General features: G+C 41.5%; 1 protein-coding gene across 9 annotated transcripts in view; it reads left to right on the forward strand.

Annotated features, from left to right (window-relative positions):
- PARP4 (poly(ADP-ribose) polymerase family member 4) overlaps positions 1-25,704 on the forward strand; it is a 126,103-nt gene that overhangs the window by 64,765 nt on the left and 35,634 nt on the right. For 8 of the 9 annotated variants that reach the window (XM_036298619.1, XM_036298620.1, XM_036298618.1 and 5 more), the window contains 11 exons: positions 1,613-1,777; positions 2,654-2,700; positions 2,858-2,936; positions 9,569-9,706; positions 17,070-17,265; positions 18,458-18,525; positions 19,117-19,304; positions 21,124-21,223; positions 23,077-23,247; positions 23,744-23,824; positions 24,517-24,597. In XM_036298619.1, coding sequence (XP_036154512.1) covers positions 1,613-1,777; positions 2,654-2,700; positions 2,858-2,936; positions 9,569-9,706; positions 17,070-17,265; positions 18,458-18,525; positions 19,117-19,304; positions 21,124-21,223; positions 23,077-23,247; positions 23,744-23,824; positions 24,517-24,597 — 1,314 coding nt within the window. The remainder of the gene's footprint in view (positions 1-1,612; positions 1,778-2,653; positions 2,701-2,857; positions 2,937-9,568; positions 9,707-17,069; positions 17,266-18,457; positions 18,526-19,116; positions 19,305-21,123; positions 21,224-23,076; positions 23,248-23,743; positions 23,825-24,516; positions 24,598-25,704) is intronic. The other variant, XM_036298621.1, reaches the window with a different exon arrangement.

A 25,704-nucleotide genomic window follows, 5' to 3' on the forward strand; every position in this document is an offset into this window, starting at 1 on the left:
TTATTTGTTAGAATATAATAAGTACAATAACAAATATATAATGTATACTTGTTATAAATATATAATATTATATGGAATATTGTATATAATATTATATGGACAATATAATATAGAAATACACATTATATATTATATATACAGTGTTTCCAAGTATCAGAAGGATATTATTTTATGTGTCTATATGATTTTATAGACTATCTAACTTGTTATAATAGAAGTGACATCTTTCATCCTTTTATATCCTGCGCAGAAGCAGCATTGCAACCCCACATGATTAAGTGTCAGTCTCTCAAATGAAACTCAGGCTTTTATACACTTCCTTTAAGAGCAAATAGTATGAATACTTTCAACAATAGAGATTTTTTTTTAAAAAAAAAGCAAACAGTATGGTGATTAATAGAGGGAAGGGAATGAGTGTGGGTAGAAAAAGGTAAAAGAGGTCAAATATATGGTGATGGAAGGAGACTTGAGTTTGTGTGATGAACATACAATGCAGTATTCAGATGATGCATTACAGAATTGTACACCTGAAACCTATGTACTCTATTAACCTGTGTCACCCCAATGAATTTAGTAAAATTTTTAAAAAATGAGCACTATTGAATAATAATCATCTCTTCATTGTTTATCCCCATCCTGCAAGTAGGTATAGTAGGTATCCTTGATGCCAAAATTAATAATCCATCCCTTAAATCTGTCTAATTATTAATGTTATACACTCCTCATCTAAACATGTTACATTTTCATGGCAACATGGTCAAGTAGAATGGAGGATATAGTTGGGAGGTTAAGAGGTTCTCTGTGTATCAGAAAAAATACATCTAGCCATAAATAGTCATGAGGTTGTCTTCATGCAGTGATTATCGATATTCCATTGAAAGAAAGTGAAATACCTCTCTCTAAAAAATAAAGTGATAAATTTACTATAGGGGAAAAGAATTATGTGAAGGCCAAACTCAGTGAAAACTGCTCTGGTTCTACAGCCACTGGTGGAACTGGTATTGGAGACTGTGGAGGTCAGAGAGACATCCATAGTTCTTTCAGGAAGGGCAGCATGGAGGGGGTCCCTGCTCAGAGCCCTGCATGTGGGGCCTCTGGGGTGGAGAGGCCACTGGGTGATGTTCCTTAGTCCAGACAGGTCCTGCTGCCAAGGGGCCTCCTCTCCCAAGGCTCCTTTTAGACGTCACCCTGTCCCACCCCTGGGCAGTGGCTTTAAGAGTCCCCATTTAGCCCTGGATGGTTTGGCTCAGTGGATAGAGCATCAGCCTGTGGACTGAAAGGTCCTGGGTTTGATTTCAGTCAAGGGCACGTGTCTGTCTTGTGGCTCGATCCCTGGTTGGGGGCATGCAGGAGGCAGCCGATCAATGACTCTCTCTCATCACTGATGTTTCTATCTCTCTCTCCCTCTCCCTTCCTCTCTGAAATCAATAAATATATATTTTAAAAAAAGAGTCCCCCTTTACATCACCAGTGCTTGGCTTGTAGGCTCTATTCTTGTTTTCTGTGGAAGACCCTGGCAGGTTGAAATTCTAGTAGTTCGTGTAATAGGGTTAACTAGCATAGAGTGGATATGCATTTGAGTCACAAGCTAAGTAATGTATTTCTGTCTCAGGATGTCTTTACTGTAAGTGTTGGAAACTTACCCCCCAAGGCTAAGGTTCTTATCAAAATAACCTACATCACGGAACTCAGCATCCAAGGTACTGTGGCCGTCTTCTTCATGCCCGCCACCGTCGCACCCTGGCAACAGGACAAAGCTTTGAACGAAAACACCCAGGTTCGTGTGCTTAAGATAAGATTTAAAGAACCCTTTGTGTGTGTGTGTGTGTGTGTGTGTGTGTGTGTGTGTGTGTGTGTGATTTATGCATAAGGAATAAAAAACATGCATATAATGCAAAGTATCCATATAATGTTTGTAAAACAAAAAGAATAAAGACAAATATGTGTAATGGGCATATTTTTATTGTTTAGTCACTTTAAAAAGTTTGTGTCTATGTTATATGTTCATCGTTAAGAATTCAGAGAAGCCCACAGTATACAAATAAGCCAAAGAGGAAAAGTGTTTTTATTTTTTTGGTTAATCCTCACCCAAGGATATTTTTCCATTGATTTTTAGAGAGTGTAGGAGAGGGAAAGACAGACAGAAACATCGATGGTGAGAAAAACACATTGATTGGTTGCCTCCTGTAGGAGCCCTGACCAGGACCCGGGCCAGGGAGGAGCCTGCAACCAAGTATGTGCCCTTGACTGGAATTGAACCTGGGACCCCTTGGTTCGCAAAGAGGAAAATTCAAACCATCCTTAATTCCATCGCCAGACATAGTAGCCCAAAGCTACTGGTTAACACTTTGGTTTATATCTATTCAGACTTCCTACTCTGTGTGTATTTATAAATTGTGTGTATATGTACATGCCTATTTGTGTGTGTATATAGTTGGAAAGGTCATAAATTTTCCTGATTATCAGTTACCTTTTAGAGCTCACTGTCATTCCATGAACAAATGGTCAATGTCTCCCTACTGCAAAGTGAGACCAGGTCTCATTGCTGCTGTAGGTTGTGGCCTTGGTGACATTACATTCAGTTGAGTCTTACTGTAAAACTTGATACTTATACATATGTGTGTGTGTGTGTGTGTGTGTGTGTTTTTAACAGGATACAGTGGAGAAGATTTGTATAAAGGAAATAGGAACACAGCAAAGGTTAGTACCTAAAATATAAAACCTGACAATTAATCATACAATGGGCATTAGTTTTTTTATGGCTTAAATTTTCATTTAAAATTATGTAAAACAAGCACAAGTAGCTGTTTAATATTAAGATATTAGACTAAGACAACTTTCTCTTTGTTTTTGGTAGCTTCTCTCTGAGTATGTCTATTGAGATGCCATATGTGATTGAATTCATTTCTAGTGATACACATGAACTGAAAAAAAAGGTTAGTAAATCTTTGCTTTATTTCTTAAGGGCTCTTATTTTAACACTAGAGGCCCGGTGCACAAAAATTTGTGCACTGGCAGGGTGGGGGATGTCCCTCAGCCCCACTTGTGCCCTCTCACAGTCTGGGACCCCTCGGGGGATAACGACCTGCTGGCTTAGGCCCACTTCCAGGTGGCAGAGGGCAGGCCCAATCCCTGGGTGCCTGCCCCGCAGCCCCTGGTCAGGCTCAAAGCAGGGCCGATTGGGGAGTTGGGGCGCCGCCCCCTGTCATGCACAGAGCAGGGCGGATTGGGAGGTTGTGATGCCACCCCCAGTCACGCTCAGGGTCGGGCCGATTGGGGGGTTGGGGCACTGCCCCCTGTCACACTCAAGGCAGGGCTGATGGGGAGGTTGTGGCACCACCCCCTGTCACACACAGAGCAGGGCGGATCAGGGGGTTGGGGCGCCTTCCCCTGTCACAAACAGAGCAGGGCGGATTGGGAGGTTGCGGTGCCGCCCCCTGTCACGCTCAGGGCAGGGCTGATGAGGGGAGGGGGTTGTGGCGCCGCCCCCTGTCACACACAGAGCTGCAGATCAGGGGGTTGGGGCGCTTCCCCCTGTCAGGAACAGAGCAGGGCCGATGGGGGTTGGGGGGGTTGGGGTGCCGCCTCCTGTCATGCACAGAGCAGGGCCGATCTGGGGGTTGGGGAGCTCCCCCCTGTCACGCACAGAGTAGAGCCGATCCGGGAGTTGGGGCACTGCCCCCTGACACACTCAGGGCAGGGCCGATCTATGGGTTGTGGAGCCGCCCCCTGTCACACTGCTCCAGGGGCCAGGAGGCCTTGCGGCTCCGCTGAATCCAGTGCCGGGAGGTCTTGCGGCTCTGCTGATCCCGGGCAGTGAGGCCTCGCAGCTCAGCAGCTTCGGGGCTGTTTGGCTTCGCTCCACCGCTTGGAGCCTGCATATGCAAATTAACTGCCATCTTTGTTGGTGGTTAATTTGCATATCACCCTGATTAGCCAATGGGAAGCGTAGCAGAGGTACAGTTAATTACCCTTTTTGTCTTTTATTAGATAGGATTAATTTTATGTTATAAAAGAAGACATGCACAAGGTCTAAAAAGTGAAATGATACTAAAGACAGCTTCTTAAAAGCAGCAGCAGTCCTAAGACAGTGAACTACTTTCATATTTTAGCTCTTTCCTGGTGGCCTCCAAAGTTTTAAATAAAATGTTTTTGCTGCTTGTTCTTGATTCATCTGTTTCAGAAATTTTTTTTTTGACTTCTTGTTATGGTATATGAAAATTTAAGTCCCTTACCTCTGCACTCCCCTCACACCCCACTTTTTCTCTCCCCTTCATTCCTAAAGTTATATTACAATGTTTGGTGAAATCAAATCAATGTTACATTATTATGACTGTTAAATGATGTTTACTATTGAACCAAGAAATGTATTATGATTATATATTCTTTTGTTTTTACCTTTTTAAAAAATATATATATTTTATTGATTTTTTACAGAGAAGAAGGGAAAGGGATAGAGAGTTAGAAACATCGATGAGAGAGAAACACCGATCAGCTGCCTCCTGCACGCCCCCTACTGGGGATGTGCCCACAACCAAGGTACATGCCCTTGACCAGAATCAAACCTGGGACCCTTCAGTCCGCAGGCCAACACTCTATCCATTGAGCCAAACCGGTTCGGCTGTTTTTACCTTTTTATGTAGTGTTTTCCTGGGGAAAACAATTCTTCACATATGCTAACACATAGATTAAAACTCCTCTTGAATGCTTCAGAGAAACCATTAATTTATGTCTCCTCTAACAGACATCCTGCCTCTTCTCTTCACTCCACCCAGCTTGGCTACTGTGGGGCAGCTGTTATCAGAGGGCCTCCCTTGACTCTTCATTTTTGTAGGGGTTTTATCTTTATCCCCTTTCTTGTTCTGTTCTCTCTATTTGGCAGAGCGCAACCTCATTTCCTTCCTGAGTAAGAGGGATGGGCAGCAGTTACTATCTTTCTCTCCTTCTCCCTTCCTCTCTGAAATCAATAAAAATATTTTTTTTTAAAAGAGAAGAATGGGGGACCCTTTCCCCCTCCCCACGTGGGGAGGAGGTACTTGTTCTTTAATAAATCTTCACCTTTGCTATAAAAGAGAGAGAGAGAGAGAGAGAGAGAGAGAGAGAGAGAGAGAGAGAGAGAGAGAAGGATGGGCAGCAATGTCAGAAGATATCCTTACTCCATGTGCTGCTCTTGGTGAGGTGCTTAATCCTGGTTGGAAATCATCTTCTCTTAGAATATTGAAAACATTGTCTTCTAGCTTCTAATGTTACTTTTGAGAAGTTAAATTATATTTTTATCTCCCATTCTTTGCCTGTAGTCTGTTACGTTGGGTTTTGTTTTTGTTTTTAATTCTGCAAGAATTTCCGATCTTTTTATCTCTGGTATTCTGAAATTCCACAATAATGTGATATTCATTCATTGTATGTAACTCATGGACTTGAGTTCTGGGAATTTTTTTATAGTTTTAAAAAGTAAGTTGGTCCTCTCTCTTTCACCATTCAGTCAGATGTCCCCTGGATTGAGACCCTTATTTTCTTATGTTTTATCTCCTATTGCCCATTTTATTGTCTTTTTGGGTTTTTTTCTGGATGATTTTTCTAAATTCAACTGAAATGTTTATTTTATTTTATTTTATTTTTTTTTTATTGCTTAAAGTATTACAAAGGGTATTACATATGTGTCCATTTTATCCCCCCGCCCTAGATAGTCCCCTAGCCTCCCCTATCCCCCAATGTCTTATGTCCACTGGTTATGCTTCTATGCATGCATACAAGTCCTTTAGTTGATCTCTTACCCCCCTACCTCCTGCCCCGCAACCCTCCCCGGCCTTCCTGCTGCAGTTTGACAATCTGTTTGAGGCAGCTCTGCCTCTGTATCTATTATTGTTCAAAAGTTTATAATGGTCTCTATTATCCATGAATGAGTGAGATCATGTGGTATTTTTCCTTCATTGACTGGCTTATTTCACTTAGCATAATGCTCTCCAGTTCCATCCATGACGTTGCAAATGGTAAGAGTTCCTTCCTTTTTAGAGCAGCATAGTATTCCATCGTGTAGATGTACCACAGTTTTCTAATCCATTCATCTACTGATGGGCACTTAGGCTGTTTCCAGATCTTAGCTATGGTGAATTGTGCTGCTATGAACATAGGGGTGCATATATCCTTTCTGATTGGTGTTTCTGGTTTCTTGGGATATATTCCTAGAAGTGGGATCACAGGGTCAAATGGGAGTTCCATTTTCAGTTTTTTAAGGAAACTCCATACTGTCTTCCATAGTGGCTGCACCAGTCTGCATTCCCACCAGCAGTGCACAAGTGTTCCTTTTTCTCCACATCCTCTCCAGCACTTGTCGTTTGTTGATTTGTTGATGATAGCCAGTCTGACAGGTGTGAGATGGTACCTCATTGTTGTTTTGATTTGCATCTCTCGGATGATTAGTGACTTTGAGCATGTTTTCATATGTCTCTTGGCTTTCTGAATGTCCTCTTTTGAAAGGTGTCTATTTAGGCCCTTTGCCCATTTTTTGATTGGATTGTTTATCTTCCTTTTGTTAAGTTGTATGAGTTCCCTATAAATTTTGGAGATTAGGCCCTTATCGGATATGACATTGGCAAATATGTTTTCCCACACAGTGGGTTTTCTCGTTGTTTTGTTGATGGTTTCTTTTGCTGTGCAGAAGCTTTTTATTTTGATGTAGTCCCATTTGTTCATTTTCTCTTTAGTTTCAAGTGCCCTAGGAGCTGTATCAGTGAAGAATTTGCTTCGGCATATGTCTGAGATTTTGTTGCCTTTGGATTCTTCTAGATGAAATGTTTATTTTAGTTCTCAAAAATTTTTGTTTGTAGGAGCTCCTCTGTATTTATTTCTCTTTTATAGAATTTTTTTGTGTTTCACAGATGCATTATCATCTCTTTCATCTCTCTGAAAGCATTTATAACTTTTTTCCCCTTCTATTTTCTGTGTTGTGTCTCCTTGCTTTTAGTTCCTTCTGGCTTTTTGTTTGTTTGGTCTACATATGTCAGGTTAGAGCAGGGGTGGGGAACCTTTTTTCTGCCAAGGGCCATTTGGATGTTTACAACATCATTCGCAGACCGTACAAAATTATCCACTTAAAAATTAGCCTGCTATATTTGGTCAAATATTTAATTAACTCACTCCTGATGCCTTGGCAGGGCCAGACCAAATGAGTTCTCAGGCCTCATATGGCCCAAGGGCTGGACATTCTCCACCCCTGGGTTAGAGGCTTTTCCTCAAATGTCTGGATGACTTGTCTGACTTCATCTTTAATTGAGACATGAGAAAGCCAGTTAGATGCTCTGAGGTGAGTGGGGTGAGTGTACCAAAGGCCTGCACCAAAGGCCACTGGCAGGTGTTTAGTGGTGAGTATTTGTGATGGTGTTTTAGCCATTTCTGTGGTTATTCAGAACACCTCTAGGATGTTTATAAAGTATGACAGGGAGGGCAACTAAGGGTCCTATGTTTTGGGATGCTGCCTCTCACTTCAGTGCCATTTGCAGCCCTGTATTCCTATGCTCCATTATGTCTAGGATACCCAAGTCTGGATTCCATTTGGTTGAATTTCTCTGAGTAATAAATCTCTAATTTTCTTTAGTGAGAGAATAGGGTGCTACTTCTTGATGCCAGCTACTCGATTTCTTATGGTAGGGAGAGGGCCTGTAGGTTCAACAGTTTAGTACATAGTGTGTTCATGACCGCTGGTTCCTGCAGTCCCTCACCTGTGTGTAAGCTGCCCCAGGTTGCTGCAGGACCACTGAGTCCACTGCTGAGGCCATGCCCTTCCATGTCATGAAGATGATTTCCAACCCAGGATTAAGTACCTCACCAAGGGATCAAGAGCAGCATGTAGAATAAGTATATTTTCAGATATTGCTGCCCATCACTCTTACGCAGTGGTCGCTTCCTCCACTTTGGCTAGGTCACTTACTATGCCACTATCGATTTTCCATCCTCTTAAATGTATTGACATCGCTTGTCTGCTATTATCTTTGCTCTTGTTCTCAATATCCCTTTTATTGTAGGGAATTTTAGGATTTTGCATTAGGAATGGAGGTAACCACATAGATATAATCCATCCTGAAGAAGTCCTTGGCATCAGATAGCTTTTGCTGTACAACACACACAAATAAACTTTGTGTTTTAACACCACAAGCATGTGTTATTTCTCATAGTTTGTGGGATGGCTGGGCAGTTCTCTGCTGGGCTGGCTTCCCTGGAACAAGATGGTCTAGAATGGTCTCACACACACATACCTGGCCTGATGTCAGCTGGCGTGATAGCCATGTGTCTCTTGTCATCCAGCAGGTGAGCTCAGGTTCGTTTATATAGTAACAGAAGATTTCACAGTAGCAACAAAAGAGGGCAGGCTCCGTAGCACAAACAACACTTTTCAAGCCTCTGTCTGCCTCATGTATGCTGATATCCCACTGGCCAAAGCAAGTCACATGGCAAGCTCTAGACTCTAGGGCAGAGGAAGAGCTTCTGACAGGAGGAGCTGCAAATCACATTGCAAAGGGGCAAGCACACCACAATGGAAAGACTTTGTGACCATTTTATAAGTTACCACATTGTTTTTATGACTTTAAATCTTAACATCTACATTTTTAAAGTGATTTTTAAAATTGTTTATTAATGTTTAGGAAGAGAGGAAAGGAAAGAGAAAGAGAAACATTGATGTGAGGACACAATATCAATTGTTTGCCTCCTGCACACTCCCTACAAGGGATCAAGTCTGAAACCTGGGCATGTACCCTTGACCAGGAATCAAGCCTGCAACCTCCTGGTGCATAGGATGACACCCAATCAACTGAGCCACACTGGCCAAGGCTTAAAGTAATTTTATATTGGCCCTGGCTGGGTAGCTCAGTTGGTTAGAGCATCATCCTGATATGCTAAGGTTGTGGATTTGATCTCCGTTCAGGGCACATACAGTATAAGAAGCAACTAATGAATGCATAAATAAGTGGAACAACAAATAGATGTTTCTCTCTCTCTCTCTCTCTCTCTCTCTCTCTCTCTCTCTCTCTTTCTCTCTCTCTCTCTCTCTCTCTCTCTCTCTCTCTCTCTCTCTCTCTCTCTCTCTCTCTTCCTCTCTCTCTCTTACTGCCCCCATTTCCCTCTCTCTCAAATCAATCAATAAAAATATTTTTAAAAGTTTAAAGGGATTTTATTTATAAAAATATATTTTTAAAAGAAGATATAATTCTAAGATTTCTGTTGAATTTTCCATTTTGCTATTCTAAGTTATGACCGTCTGATATACTTTCTGTTCTCTCCAGAGAAGTCTAACTGAATTCACAAATCTATCATCTTTGGATCCAGGGTTTGAGATTGTTTCAAGCTTACCTAAATTTGACTATATAAACCTTAGAATATCAGGAGGATAAATGATAAAATAATGGTCACACTTCTAAAACCTACAGTTCATAATTTTAGAATTTGTTATTATATTGTTGATTCTTAGTGGAGTTGTATAACTTTGTGCAAGGCTTTGCTACTTGACAGATAAGTGCATATTGATACTATAGTATTATTCCATTACTCACTTTGTTGTCATGGCTGTTTGCAGGTTACAGACTGCAAAGCTGTGATTAGCACTGTGGACGGGAGCTCCTTAGACAGCAGTGGATTTTCTCTCCACGTCGGTTTGTCTGATGCATATCTCCCAAGAATGTGGGTTGAAAAACATCCAGAAAAAGAAAGCGAGGTATAGTCCTTTTTACTTAAAACTAGGAAATTATTGAAAAAATATTTCAGAATAAATTATTTAAACTTGTAAATCATTGCTAGTCTTGAAAACTAGCATTACTAAATGAGCTCTCCCTACCCCAAGATTCTGCAACTAAAAACCCTGATGATATCAAGCATGACAAACATCTGAGGTTTCGACCAAAACCCCCATGGGGCTTAGTTCCTTGTACAGATTGTAATTTTTACCTTAGTCCCCAACAAAAGGAAAATCTGCCTTCACACATTACACTGATTTGCCTGTATAGTTTTTTTTTTTAATATATTTTTTATTGATTAAGATATTACATATGTGTCCTGTCCCCACGTTACCCTCTACCCCCCCCCACCCCCGCTCATGCCCTCACCCCCCCCGTTGTCCATGTCCATTGATTAGGCCTATATGCTTGCATATAAGTCCTTTGGTTGATCTTTCCCCCTTACCCCCACCCTCCCCTACCTTCCCTCCAAGTCCCGACAGTCCAATCAATGCCTCTCCATCTCTGGATCAGTCCTTGTTCATCAGCTTATGTTGTTCATTATATTCCACAAATGAGTGAGATCATGTGGTATTTATCCGCTCTCCAGTTCCATCCATGCTGTGGCAAATGGTAAGAGTTCCTTTTTCTTCTTCCTCTTCTTAAAGAATACCTTTCAGCATTTCATATAATGCTGGTTTGGTGGTGATGAACTCCTTTAGCTTTTTCTTATCCGTGAAGCTCTTTATCTGACCTTCTATTCTGAATGATAGCTTTGCTGGATAAAGTAATCTTGGTTGCAGGTTCTTGCTATTCATCACTTTGAATATTTCTTGCCAGTCTCTTCTGGCCTGCATGGTTTCTGTTGAGAAATCAGCTGACAGTCGTATGGGTACTCCCTTGTAGGTAACTGACTGTCTTTCTCTTGCTGCTTTTAAGATTCTCTCTTTATCTTTTGCTCTTGGCATTTTAATTATGATGTGTCTTGGTGTGGTCCTCCTTGGATTCCTTTTGTTTGGGGTTCTCTGCGCTTCCTGGACTTGTAAGTCCATTTCTTTCACCAGGTAGGGGAAGTTTTCTGTCATTATTTCTTCAAAAAGGTTTTCAATATCTTGCCCTCTCTCTCCTTCTGGTACCCCTATAATTCTGATGTTGGTTCGCTTGAAGTTGTCCCAGAGGTTCCTTACACTATCTTCATATTTTTGGAATCTCTTTTCTTTTTTCTTTTTCGGTTGGGTATTTTTTGTTTCTTTGTATTTCAAATCTTTGACTTGATTCTTGGGATCCTCTTTTCTGCTGCTGGATCTCTGTAAATTATTCTTTATTTCAGTCAGTGTATGCTTAATTTCTAGTTGCTCCTTTTTCATGTCCTCCATGGTCTCACTATACTTATTGAGGGATTCATTAAATTTATCGGCGGTTTCCATAAAATTCTTGAAAAACCTTATAAACGTGGCCTTGAACTCTATATCCAATCGTTTGCTTTCCTCCATTTCTGCCATTTGTGACCTGTTTCTTTGTCTCCGCATTTTGGCAGCTTCCCTGTGTTGATAGAGTGGCCCTGTGCGCCAGGTGTCCTGTAGGGCCCAGTAGCTCAGCCTCCCCAGTTACCTGGGGTGGACACTCTTGGTGCACTCTTGGTGCCTTGGTTGTTGTAGAATCACTGGGAGGAATTGACCTCCAGGCCAATTGGCTGTGAGAATCAGCTGTGTCTAAGGTGGGAGAACTTCTGTGCTGAAGACACCCTTCTGGGGCAAGACTTGCTTCAGTGGGGCTTTGGTGCTCACTGAGTCTGCTCCCTGAGTGTGTCCCTTATGGATCTGAGGAGTTGCAGTCTGGATGGACCCCCTCTGACCACTGGGTACAGTGGCTCCTGGATCTAAGGAGGTGCTAATTCAGCCTCTGCCTGAGGCCACACAGCAGGAGCCACGAAGAGGCTCAGCTGTGAAGCAATGCAAGCCACTGTGGGGACTTGGGCCTTCTCTTGGAAGTTCAGGGTCTGCCTGGTTCGGCTGCAGTTAGGTACATTCACATGCAAAAGCCTCTGCCGCAGCCTGGGTGGGGCGGGGTCTCAGGGAGTCAAAGGGCGGAGAAAGCAGCCATGGCCGATTCTCCGCCCGGAGTCGCGCGTCTCAGTGTCTCGGTAACGGCTGCAAGCACCTCTGAGGGAAAGCCGCCCTCAAGTTCGCTCGCTGCCGGACAGACCAGCCTCTCCCCGTATGAGTCCTGGGTCCCCAGAGACTTCCCGGAACCGGAGTTCAGAGCAGTCAGGAGCTTGTGACTCAAAAAGTCAGCCGCGTCCTCAGGTGCTACCCCCTTTCCTCGCGCGCGCGCCGCCGTACCTCTGCACTTCACCTCCGCAGCGCCTCTGGCTCTCAGCGTGCTTTTCTTTCCTTCTAGTTGTAGAATTTACACTCAGCCAGCCTTCCTGTTGTTCTGGATGATGTTTGCTCAGTCCTTTGCGGTAATTTTCAATTGTTGTGTGAGGCGACAATTTCCCGGTGTTTACCTATGCCGCCATCTTAGTTGCTCTTGCCTGTATAGTTTTTATAGCTTTTAAACATTGATACTGTAAAAACAAATACAAAATTATTTATGGTCATACAATCATTTTGTATGGCTGAGATGAAGGATCTCTCCTTATTAAAATAAAATTTGAAAGTGACGTCAGCAAGATGGTTGAATAAGACGTCCCTTGCATGTATTTCCCCATCAAAAATAATTTGGCATCTATCCACCCACCCATCCTGCCTGTGTGAAAGGCTTGAGATCCAGGTAGGAGATTGTGAAATCCCAGTGCTGTCCCAGACCTGAGAAGAGTCATTATGCACCCAGATGGCCCCACCCAGGCAGCTGACTCACTGACCTTGGTCCTAGTTGATGAAATAGAAGAAGCTCCATATCCCTGAGAAACTAGCTATGGCCTGGTTTGGCTTGGACCTGTCATCAGCACCCTCTGCCATGGGACCCAGGGGAAGTCAGGTCCATCTGTGCATCAGGTAATAGGCATATAAGACTTGGTCCCAGCTGTGGACCCTAATGTGGCCAATGAACTGGCTCTAAGCACTATCAGCTATGGGACCCCCTGAAGATAAGGCCCGCCAAACATATAAAAATCATTCATATAATTGGTCAACATATAAAAATTAGTCATACTTCTGTACACTAACATTGAACTTTCTGAAAAAGAAATAAAACAATCTATAGCAGCATCAAAAACAATAAAATACTTAGAAATAAATTTAATCAAGGAGATGGAAGATCCGTACACTAAGAACTATAGACATTGATAAAATAAATTGAAGAAGACACAGATAAATAAAAAGATATCCCATGATGGAACCACAAAACACCATGAATAGCCAGAGAAATCATGAGAAAGAAGAACAAAGCTGGAACTATCACACTTTCTGATTTCACATTATACTACAAAGCTACAATAATTATAAAGACACATAGACCATTGGAACAGAATTGAGAGCCCAGAAGTAAACCCATGCATATACAGTCAATGAATATTTGACAAGGGAGTCAAGAATACTCAATGAAGAAAGGATAGTCTTTTCAATAAATGGCTTTTGGGAAAACTAGGTATCTACATACCTTTTGAAATTGGACCCCTATCACACCATTCATAGAAGTAACTCAAAATGGATTGAAGGCTTAAATATAAGTTCTGAAACTGTGTAACTTCTAGAAGGAAACATAGGGGGAAGCTCCTTGACATTGGTCTTACTAACAAGTTTTTGGATGACACCAAAAACACAAGCAACAAAAGCAAAAATAAACAAGTGGAACTACAAAAAAGTTTCTTCTACACAACAAAAGAAACCATCATCAAAATGAAGAGGCAGCCTATGCAATGGAATAAAATATTGGCAAACTACAGTCAAACCTCAGTTCTCCAATGTCTCTCATCTCAAACAATTCTGTTTCATGGAAAAAAATGTCTCAGTTGTTGACCAAAATTTCAGTTTTGGACCTGACAACCCTTTCATGCCTGATACCTCAGGATGGCAAAAAGTATCTCTCAGGCAACAAACAAAGGAGAGAATGCTTTTGTTGCTGGTGAACTCATTAGCACAATTTTAAAACAGAAAGCGGCCATCAAGTGCGCTAATGTAGCTAAGGGTGTGAAAGTGCTCACAAAACAACAATCACAAGCAATTGAAGAGGTAGAAAAACTGTTGTTGATTTGGATAAATGGAAAGCAGTTAGCTGGTGACAGCATTTCAGAAGCAGTGATGTGTGAAAAAAACAAGAAAGATTAAAACAAAGAATCACTTTGGGTCCTGGAACAGATTAATTCCATTTACATTATTTCTAATGGGGGACAATGATTTGGTTTTTGAATGAATCCGCTTCTTGAACAGATTTCCAGAATGAATTAAGTTCAAGAACCGAGGTTTCAAAAAAAAAAAAAAAAAAAGAGCCAAGGTTTCACTCTATATATATCATATGAGGGGTTAATATCTAAAATATGTAAGAAACTCATACAACTCAACAGCAAAAACACTAATAATCTGATTTAAAAATAGGCAAAGGTCCCTGACCAGTTTGGCTCAGTGGATAGAGCGTCGGCCTGCGGACTGAAAGGTCCCAGGTTCGATTCCAGTCAGGGGCATGTACCTTGGTTGCGAGCACATTCCCAGTGGGGGTTGTGCAGGAGTCGGCTGAGTGATGTTTCTCCCTCATCGATGTTTCTGACTCTCTAGCCCTCTGTCTTCAATAAAATATGTTTTTTAAAAAAATAGGCGAAGGACTTGAATAGACATTTTCCCAAAGAGGACATACAGATCGCTAATAGGTACGTGAAAAAAAAATGTACAATATTACCATTCAAAAGGGAAATGCAAATCAAAACCACAAAGAGATATCACCTCACACCTGTTTGAATGGCTATCATCAAAGAGACAAAAGACAACAAGTGTTGGAAAGACAAGTGGAAGAAAAGGGAATTCTTGTGCATTATTGGTGGGAAGGCAAATTGGTGCAGCTACTATGAAAAACAGTTGAGAGGTTCCTAAAAAATTTTAAAATAGTACTACTGTATGAAGCAATCACACTTCGGGACATAGATCCAGAGAAAATAAAATCACTACCTCAAGGAGATATCTGCACCTCAGTATTCATGCAGCATTATTCACAATAACCAAGACATGAAAACAGTCTAAGTGTCCCTTGACAGATGAATGGATAAAGAAAAAAATGAGGTAGATAGTTAGATAGGAATTATTCAACCATTAAAGAGAAGGAAATCCTGCCATTTGCAAAAACATGGATGGACCTTGGGGGTATTATGCTAAATGAAATAAGTCAAATAGAGAAAGACAAATACTATATGATCTCACTTATATATGGAATTTAAAAAAAGTTGAGCTCATGGAAACAGTTGAATGGTGGTTGCCAGGGGCTGGGGGTAGAAATGGGGAGATGTTAGCCAAACGGTACTAACTTCTAGTTATAAGATGAACTAGAGGCCTAGTGCACAAAAATTTGGGGGTCCCTCAGCCCAGCCTGTGCCCTCTCACAGTCTGGGATCCCTCAGGGGCTGTCCACCTGCTGGCTTAGGCTCGGTCCCCAGAGGATCGGGCCTAAGCTGGCAGTCAGACATCCCTCTGGCAGCCCAGGAGTCCTCGGGGGATGTCTACTTGCCAGTGGGGAGCAGGCCTAAGCTGCAGTCGGACATCCTTAGTGCTGCTGAGGAGGCAGGAGAGGCTCCCGCCACCACTGCTGTGCTGGCAGCTGTCAGCCTGGCTTGTGGCTGAGCAGAGCTCCCCCTGTGGGAGCGCACTGACCACCAGGGGGCAGCTCCTGCATTGAGCGTCTGCAACCCTGGTGGTCAGTGTGTGTCATAGTGACCAGTGATTCCCAGTTGTTCTGCTGTTGGGGTCAATTTGCATATTACCCTTTTATTATATAGGATAAGTTCTGGGCATCTAATATACAGCATGATAACTATAGTTAACAATACTGAATTATATACTTGAAAGTTGCCAAGAGAATAGATCTTAAATGTTTTCATTACAAAAAATATATATAGTTATATGAGGTAATGGACATGCTAACTTACCTTATTTTGGTGATCATTTCACAATATATATATATGTATGAAATCATCACATTATACATCTTCATTTTGCACAGTATTATATATATCAATTGTATCTCAATAAAGCTAAGGGAAATTTATTTTAATTTTTAAAATTGATTTGAGAGAGAAAGAGAGGTGGAGAAGAGAGAGAAAGAGAGAGCGAGAGAAATATTGATTTGTTGTCCCACTTATTTATTCATTCATTGGTTGATTCTTGTATGTGCCCCACCTGACCGGGGATGGAACCTGCAACCTTGGCTTATTGTCACGACACTTTAATCAACTGGGAAACCCGGCCAGGGCTAAGAGAAAATTTTTAAAAATTGAAATTTCCATGATAGTGGTTGTACTTTAAGTATTGGTTGATTAATAAAATAAAATATAATTATGTATATTTTAGTAATCACAGTAGTATCTATATTCCTTTTAGAATAGTACATTATATATGTGAGAAAACATGTATTTCTTATTCATTCTGCAGACAGTGTTCATACCATATAAATTTCTAGATATTAATTATATATTTATTTTTTACCTCTCAGGGGTTTATGGACTTTATGTTAGAAACTCCAGTTCTCACATTCTACTTTTTATTTGAACTCCTATTGTTGAATAAATCTTACTCTTTTTGTTTGTATAGTATCATCTTACCTGACTAAAAATGTTTTCAAATTTTACAAGAAGAACTTTTCCAATAAAAATGACACATGTTTATGCCAAATTCTGCAAACCCTAGCTTTATGTATATCTTGCTTTGTACGTTAGAGAGGTGCCTGAAATATTGGTAGCACATAACTAAATTCTCTTCCAAATGTCACAGCTGAGCATGGTAAACCAATAACCCCGTTAGTCACAGAAATAAGCACAATTTAATTCATCTTTTCTGTAAACATGGGTTTTTGTACATGGGTTTTAAATTAAACACACACACACACACGTCTACATTAGTGTGTTTATGTCTCACCCTATGAGGCTTGTAAGATTTCTGTGCCAGCTGTTCCATGGCAAGTGGCACCTTCCCACTAGAGTCAGAGATCTGGGGAGAAGCACTGTGCCTTAGCCCAGGGGGTCTTCACTGGTTTATAGGGGGCCATTCTTTACCCTCTGTTACTATATCCCAGTCACATGCCCATTATTTAGAGAGATTGTGTGGGTGGGTTTTTGGATCAAAATGTTGTGGTCTTTTGACTCAAAAATGCTTCCCAATTTTAACAAGCCAGACCAGTTTAAGTTATGAGAAGTGTCAATCCAGTACCTTTTTCTCCTTTTAGGCCTGCATGCTTGTTTTCCATCCAGATCTTGGCATCGCCCACCCCGACATAGCTGAGGAGAATGAAGTGATTATTTGTCTCGACTGCTCCAGTTCCATGGAGGGTGTGACATTCTTGCAAGCCAAGCAAATTGCCTTATATGCACTGTCCTTGGTGGGTGAGAAACAGAAGATAAATGTTGTCAAGTTTGGCTCAGGTGAGTGCCCTTTGACTGGAGTCCACAGTATGTTTCCTCAATATCAGCATATTCACGGGTAGAAGTGACATCTGTCAGCATCCCTGACTTCACCTTTGGAGTGTTCACACATAGCATAACACAGTGTTCAAGAACTCCGACCTGGCCCTAACCGGTTTGGCTCAGTGGATAGAGCGTCGGCCTGCGGACTGAAGGGTCCCAGGTTCGATTCTGGTCAAGGGCATGTACCTTGGTTTCGGGCACATCCCCAGTAGGGGGTGTGCAGGAGGCAGCTGATTGATGTTTCTAACTCTCTATCCCTCTCCCTTCCTCTCTGTAAAAAATCAATAAAATATATATATTTTAAGAACTCTGACCCAGGCCCCTGGGTTCATATCCCAGTTCTGCCACTTACTAGCTCTAGGTGTCACTTTGGGCAAGTTACTTGAACTTTTCATGCCTCTGTTTCCTCATCTGTATTTTGAGGGTAATAGTCTCTACCTCACAGTGTTGTTATAAGGAGTAAACTAATGTATGTAAAGGATTTGAAACAGGGCCTCATTCATAGTCAGTGCTATATAAACATAACAGTCATTATCAGCTGAACCAAACACAACACCGTTGTTGTGATGAGTATGAGGGTCCCAAGGATATGGACAGAACATTTGAAATTAGCAGAGTAGTAGAAAATTTATAAGGAATAATCTCGGCAAGCAGCAGATCAGCCTATTAGAAGACAGGTAATGCCATTTGCAGGTGGGGGGTGTCCAGGGCCATCTTAACCGCCAGAAGAAAGCACTTTAGAGATGAGAGAAGGACCACAGAGTGGAGTGAGATGATATCATGTCCTATTGGTTCTTCTCTGTTATGTAGCTGAAGGCCCAGCCCCTGCTACATGAAGGAGCCAGGGTTTGCCACTGCTGGAGGCATAGGTCATGGAAGGAGAATGTGTACCTCTGGTGGCCACACTGCCAGTGCTATAATGATACCTGCATCAGACTTTACATAAGCAATTTCTACAAGACAGTCTGCACACATAATTTGACTCAGAACCTTTTGCACAGTAAAGTGCATAGTTCGCACTAGAATTTATTATTTAAAGAAATATTGTAGTGAGTTTTTATATGTTAAAAATTATCAAATATTATTCTTTGTTAGTGGTCAATAAAGTGAATATTTAATGGTAGCACCTCACACCGATCTTATTATACAGGTTACAAGGAGTTATTTTCATTTCCAAAGTACATCACAAGCAATAGTATGCCAGCTGAGTTCATTATGGTGAGTAAAGGCATTTTCCTTTGTCTCCTGATCCTGTTTCTATCCAGTTCTAGTGGTATTGCCCTGGAGGTCACTGTCAGAACACCCCCAGTCCTTCCATTTTGTATGTTGGTGGGCTCTTTTATTTGACTGGTAAAATCAATATGAAGTCATTGAAGAAAATTTGGAAATTAAAAAGGGTAAAAAGAAAAAAATCACTCATAGCCCCACCACCCAGGTACAACCAGCATTAACAGTTTTGCAGTGTTTTCTTCTGTCCCTTTTTTTCTTTGTTTTAAGTGGAGCAAGCTCAGAATAACCAGTCACCACTTTAGTCTAGGATGACAGGCCCACGGGTGTTTGATGTAATAGTTCTTTGAAAACCATTAAAAAAGCAGATAATTGCCAATTAATAATATTGTAGTTACTGTGTGACATGAAATAAACTCAAAAGATGTAAATGTAGTTGTTCTACAAATGTGTAATTAGGGAAAAATACCTTTTCACTGACGATACTTCTAAACTCTCATTGAAAGACTTGTTCTGTAAATGACTAGAGTAAATAGTGAATATCCCCCAAAAGGGGTAAATAATGTTTCTCATTTCTTGCAGTCTGCCTCACCTACCATGGGAAACACTGACTTCTGGAAAACACTCCGATATTTAAGTTTACTGCCCCCTTCTCGAGGGGTACGGAACATCCTCCTCATTTCTGATGGCCACCTCCAGGAGGCGAGCCTGACTCTGCGGCTTGTGAAGAGGCATGTGCAGCACACCCGGCTGTTCTCCTGCGGTGTCGGGTGAGTGGGAGGTTGTCACCGTGAAGGCCACAGTGAGAGGCAGCCTGTGAACAGGCATCTTGTTGGCCCGCACAAGGTTCTTGGCAGGTGTGACGTTGACATTTGTGTATAGAGGTGTTTAGGGTACAGCTGTGGAGCTCTGGGCTGTGAGCCAGACTGCCTAGGTCTCACCCCCCCAAGCTGGCCACTTATCAGCTGTGACCTTGTACAACTTGTTTAATCTCTATACAATGAAGGTGTTGATGCAAACACTACTTTTTTTTCTTTATTGATTAAGGTAAATGAACTCACGTATAGAAAGCACTTAGACTACACTGGCTCATCGCAAGTCCCAAATCAATGTTAGTGTTATTTTGCATTAAGATCCAAATTTCCAACATATTGAGAAGCCCACGGTAGTTTCTGATGGGGGGGCTGAGAGAGTCTGCTGCCTCAGAGGCCCCATCTAGCTGCCCTGCTCCTCACAACACCTTTCTGTGAGGTTTTGCATTGTAAAACCCTGAGATGTACAGAGAATCTTTCTCTGGGGAGGCTAACCTGATTGTTGGAATTAACCCCCTCCCAATTACAGTTACCTTTCCTGGTTGAACTGAGGTATATGGTGTAAATATAAGGAAAACACCAAACTAAAGGAGCTGGACTGGTGTTTGCACGGAACATGCCTGTCCTGCACCTCCCTGTGGTCTCCCCCTATCGTCACCATCCTGGCAAGTGGTCACCAGGTCTATCCTTTCCCACACTGTGCTGTCCTAGGCCCCTGGGCTTCTGCAGTGATCTGGGGTCCTCAATGCCCCTGGATGGCCCTTCTTACCTGCACAGAGGGCTCTTCTCTCTGCCCCTCCTCAGTCCCAGCTCCTAGTCCTGTTCTCTGTCATCTGAGGCCTAACAGGGCATCACATTCCAACTAGGAAATGTGTGCAACCCATAACGAACTCCTCTAGGAATTCTTCCTAACAGGACTTTACCTGAATAACTTGCACCTGTGGACACTGGGTGGCCAGCCATAAGCCTGTCACAGGGAGGGGTCTTCTTCCTGCCTTAGTCAGCACTCTATTTCATCTTCCTGGTCCCAGCAATACCTGCCTGCTCCCCGCACTATGCTGGGCCCCCTGTGCTGTGATCGGGTTCAGACGCCGCAGTGCAGAAAGCACTGTGTCTTTGTTGAGGGTCTGTTGATAGGCTAAAAAATGTTTCAGAGATAACTTTCTTAAGCTCTTTTTCTGAAAAGTTATTGATCATTTCTTTAATATTTCAAGAGGAAACTATTTAAAGTCATTCTTCATAGGTGTAGAATTATTGAGAGAAATTTAATAGGACATTGTCATGTAAATGTCAGATTATCTTTGCTAGAATGAGAGTCACTTCTTTATAACTTTTGCTATCTAGATGTTGATCAGATTTCAAGATTAGACTTTTTTAATACTTTTGCCAGTTCTTGGCCTTTGGAACCAATTCAGGTAGCTTTGACACTCCTTGAAAGGAGGTTGATCTTTGTCCGTATTCTGGTACCTTTTGGGGGGTTTTCAAAATCATCTGCTCCCTCCCTTTGGTAAATCAAAGTTAAGAATTTCTGATTTTATTCTGTTGTGAGAGAGAAATAAGCCCTCTGATGTGTGGGAGCTTAAGTTTCCCAAATCTTGTGATACTTCATACTGTCTGCCATCTATTTTATCTCCTGAACCTTAGCTAAAGAAGAGTAAATTCTTCTGCATGTAATGTCTTCTTTTGAGTTTTGAACTGTGTCAACCTTTTTAACTACATGGACTTCTAAAATGTTTCTACAATTTCTTTTAAAATAATACCTGTGAAATGTGATCAGTTCCACAGCAAATCGTCATATCTTAAGGACTCTGTCCCAGTGTGGTGCTGGACTGTTTGAATATTTTAACTCAAAATCCAAACATAGTTGGAAAAAACAGGTACGTTTCTCAAACATCTTATTTCTAGTCTTATGTTTACTTGTGGAAATGTTATCTTTGTACAGACCTATTGACAGTAAACTCTGTGTTTTCATTAATGGAAATGGGAGCTAGAAAGAGGCAAAGACATCAAGGTGTGCATCCCACCCTTGGTGACCACTGATCTTCCACCTGGCAGGAGCACAGTGGGAGCAAAATTGGGTTATTCCCCTAGCTAATAGTTTGATTTCTGCTCTACAAAGTGTCATGGATTAATTTTTAAAAGTGAAGCATTAAATATGTTTTGATAAAGTTAAAATTTTTTCAAACTGTAAGAGAATGTTTATTTAGAAAGTCACAGAGGTAGAAGTGAGTGGCAGGAGAACTGGGCTTAGGAAACAAGCCACAGAGGCAAAAGAAGGGCCCACGGAGCTTAGGAGAAAGAGTCAAGGAAACTTGCCTTTAGGGGAGAAGTGGAACAGAGGGGAGAGGTGTGGGCATGCTCCCGGAAGGGAGAGTACCTAAAATTAATTTTTATTGTGGTAAAAGATACATAAAATTTACCATTTTAACCATATTTAAGTATACAGCTCTGTGACGTTAAGTATATTCACAATGTTATGCAACCGTCACCACTATCCATCTCCAGAACTTTTTCATCTTCCCAAATAGAACTCTGTCCCCATAAAACAGCTGCTGCCCAGTCGGTGTGGCTCAGTGGTTGTGCATCGATCCATGAATCAAGAGGTCACCAGTTGGCTTCCCAGTCAGGGCACATGCCTGGGTTGTGGGCTCAATCCCCAACAGTGGGTGTGCAGGAGGCAACCGATCGATGTTTCTATCTCTCCACCTCTCTTCCTTCTTCTCTCTCTCAAATCAATAAAAACATTAAAAAACAAACAAACAAACAAAAAACAATAAATTCTGATTCTTCCTCCCCCAGCCCCTGACAGCTACCCTTATACTATCTGTCTCTACAAAGTTGACTATTTTAGATACTTCATATATTTGAAATCATACTGTATTTGGCCTTTCATGCCTGGCTTATTTCATTGGGCATAATGTCCTCAATATTCATCCATGTTCTAGGATGTGTCAAAATTTTCTTCCTTTTTAATGCCTGAATAACATTCATTGCCTATATCTACCACATTCTGTTTATCTATTTGTTTGTCAGTAAACATTTGGATTATTTTCACCTTTGGCTATTGTGAACCATGCTGCTATGAGTATTGGTATACAAGTATGGTTTGAGACCTTGATTTCAATTTTTTAGGTATATACCCAGAAGTGGAATTGCTGAATCATATGGTAATTTTATATTTCGTTTTTTAAGGAATTGCCACACCATTTGCACACAGTGGCTACACCATTTTACATCCTCAGCAATGTACCAGGGTTCCAATTTTTCTATATTCTGGTCAATGCTTTTTTTCCATTTTTTGTTTTTATAATAACCATGCTAATGGGTGTGCAGTTGTATCTCACTGGGGTTTTGACATGTATTTCCCTATGACTCATGATGTTGAATATCTTTTCATGTGCTTATTAGCCATTCATGTCTCTTCTTTGGAGGATTGTCTGCTCAAGTCTTTGTAAGATTAATTTTTATAACTGGAATCTACTCCATGCCAGAGCTGTATATTAGTAATTAACTAATGCAATAATTTTAGGATGTTATGTAGATTTAAATTATGTGTTAGTGCTGTTATTAAAAATTCTACTTAAAATCTTTTTGGAAAGTATCCTCTAGCAGGAAGGAGGAAGGAAGAAAGAGCTATAGGTCTCAAAGGATAGAATGTAAAGTTTAAGTGTTCAGTAACTGTTTTCTGGATACAGCATTGAAAGAGAAATAATTCTTCTTTTACAAATAGATAGAAGACCAAATGACTCGGTCACGATCCCCGAGCTGCCACTCGATCTCCGTGAAGTGGCAGCAGCTCAGTCCAGATGCACCTGAGCCCCTGCAGGGTCCGGCCCAGGTGCAAGCCTTGTTCCACAATGACCGGCTCCTGGTCTATAGCTTTATTCCTCATTGTACTCAGGTAAAGAGGCACACAATTTGTTTTACTGTGGGAAGAGCAATGTATTTTGCTAGTAATTTTTCTGTTTTACCCCTCTCTTTCTTCCCTAAATCATAATATGCTGACAAATTTTCTCTTTCCAGGAATAAAACAGGTGGTTAACCAGGGCCCTGGAGAGCCTTTTAATTTCCGTTGAAAAGAGAGGAAATCACTGACCAAAATACTGTGCAGTAGAGCCCAAGCCAGTTTTCTCAGTGGTTAGAGTGTCAGCCTGCAGACTGAAGGGTCTTGGGTTGATTTTGGTCAAGGGCATGTACCTGGGTTGCAGGCTCTATCCTTGGCCCTGGTCGGGGCACGTGTGGGAGGCAACCAATCCACATGTCTCTCACATCCATGTTTCTCTCTCTCTCCCTCCCTTCCAATCTCTCTAAAAATCAATGGAAAAAATATCCCTGGTGAGGATTAATAAAACAAAACTCCAAAAAAGCTAATAAGGAATTTTCTTTTTCTGTTTCAGGCAACTCTATGTGCATTAATTCAAGAGAAAGAATTTTCTGCAATGGTATCAACCACTGAACTACAGAAGACAACTGGAACTGTAAGATTCCAAACTTAAACTGTAGACCCAGTGCTTGAAAGCTAATAATAATTTTACATTTTCATATAGAATGCTCAGTGTGTTTCCTTTGTTGTTGCTGTTTTTCTATGTTGACATTTCAGTACAAAGAGGACACACTTCCTGTCAGTTTCTAATGTAGCAGTTCTTCATCTGGGGTTCTTGATTTTAGATGTGTCCATATGGACATGAATAACTACAATTAAATTTAGTATTTTATGCATGAAAATTTTTTAGGGAGCTTCTCATAGATGTCCATGACTCAAAAAAAGTTAAGTACCACTGGACTACCTATGTTATTTTAAAATAGTAAATAACAGTAGTAGCCTAAATAAAACATATTTATTGAGGCTATGTTTGTTTTTTCTACTTTTGGATTAAAAGCAAATGAGCCATGGCCAGGTGCTCATTGGTTGGTTGGTTGGAGTGTTAGTCCGTACATCAAAAAGGTTGTGTGTGGTTCAGTTGTGGGTCAGGGCACATACCTTGGTTTTGGGTTCTATCCCTGGTTGGGATATGTACGGGAGGAAACCAATCGATGTTTCTCTCTTACATCGATGCCACTCTCCCTCTTTCTTTCTCTTTCTCCCAAGTTGGTGAACATATCCTTGAGTGAGGATTTAAAAAATATATATATGACATTTGAATTCTTTTTTCCTTTGCTGCTTAAACAGATGATTCACAAGCTGACAGCACGAGCTCTGATCAGAGATTATGAAGATGGCATTCTCCACGAAAATGAAACGAATCATGAGGTTTGCTCTTTTCATAGCAAAAACCATTATGTTTTGTTCATGGCTGGCTCTTTAGAAATTGACTGATCCATGGACGTGGAGAGTGAGGCTAGCTGGATGGAGGTGCATACAGTATCGAGGGCATGTATTGTCAGGTCTCGGGTGCAGGGTGCTCTGTAACTTCCTGAGAACTCTGTGGTAATTGTACCCATCAGAGAAGCCAGAGGAGGGCTTCAAGGGCGTCTATCACCAGAACTCTCAAGTGTGATGGTCGTATTCCTCTCTTCCTGATGAAAAGCCAGGTGCAGGATAGGTGGGCGACCTGCCTAAGGACACACAGCAAAGACAAAGCCACCTTGCTCCCTCCTGGCTGAGCTGATGAAGCCCCTGGTTGGGGATCCCTCTCAGCCAGCCTACCATCATGGCCCTGCTGGTCCCTCTAAGCCAGTGGTTCTCAACCTTCTGGCCCTTTAAATACAGTTTCTCATGTTGTGACCCAACCATAAAATTATTTTCGTTGCTACTTCATAACTGTAAATGTTGTTACTGTTATGAATCATAATGTAAATATCTGATATGCAGGATGGTCTTAGGTGACCCCTGTGAAAGGGTCATTAGACTGCCAAAGGGGTCGCGACCCACAGGTTGAGAACCACTGCTCTAAGCTCTGATCTTAAATGAGGTTAGGAGCATTAGGGCTCAGTGCCATCCCCAAAAGAAAGTACCAGTATGCCACACATGGCCCAGATTCCCTTGCAAGCAATTACAGCTTGTGATAAGTGGCCTGTGCCTTCATTGCTCTCCTTTATTGCCCTTCCATTAGCAGCCTTGAGTTTTGTTTTGCTTACATCCCTCTTATCTCCGGGGTGACTGACCAGCTCTGCCACAGACAGTCCTGAGCAAGTCACTCCACCAGTCCACGCTGGAGAGTCTCATCTGGAAAACGGGAGACACAGACAGTCTATAAAAGATTTCAGAAGCTCAGCACACTCCAGAGTGAGAGTTCTTTGTAATCTACAAAGGGCTCTATAAATAGAATTATTCCTTCTATGACTTGGCTGCTCAGTGGAGTAGAGAACATTGTTACCAACTTGAGATATTTAGATAGGGTATTGACTCAATATTTAG

The sequence above is a fragment of the Myotis myotis genome, unplaced genomic scaffold (genome assembly GCF_014108235.1).
Source record: "Myotis myotis isolate mMyoMyo1 unplaced genomic scaffold, mMyoMyo1.p scaffold_m19_p_3, whole genome shotgun sequence".
Classification (NCBI taxonomy): Eukaryota; Metazoa; Chordata; class Mammalia; order Chiroptera; family Vespertilionidae; genus Myotis; species Myotis myotis.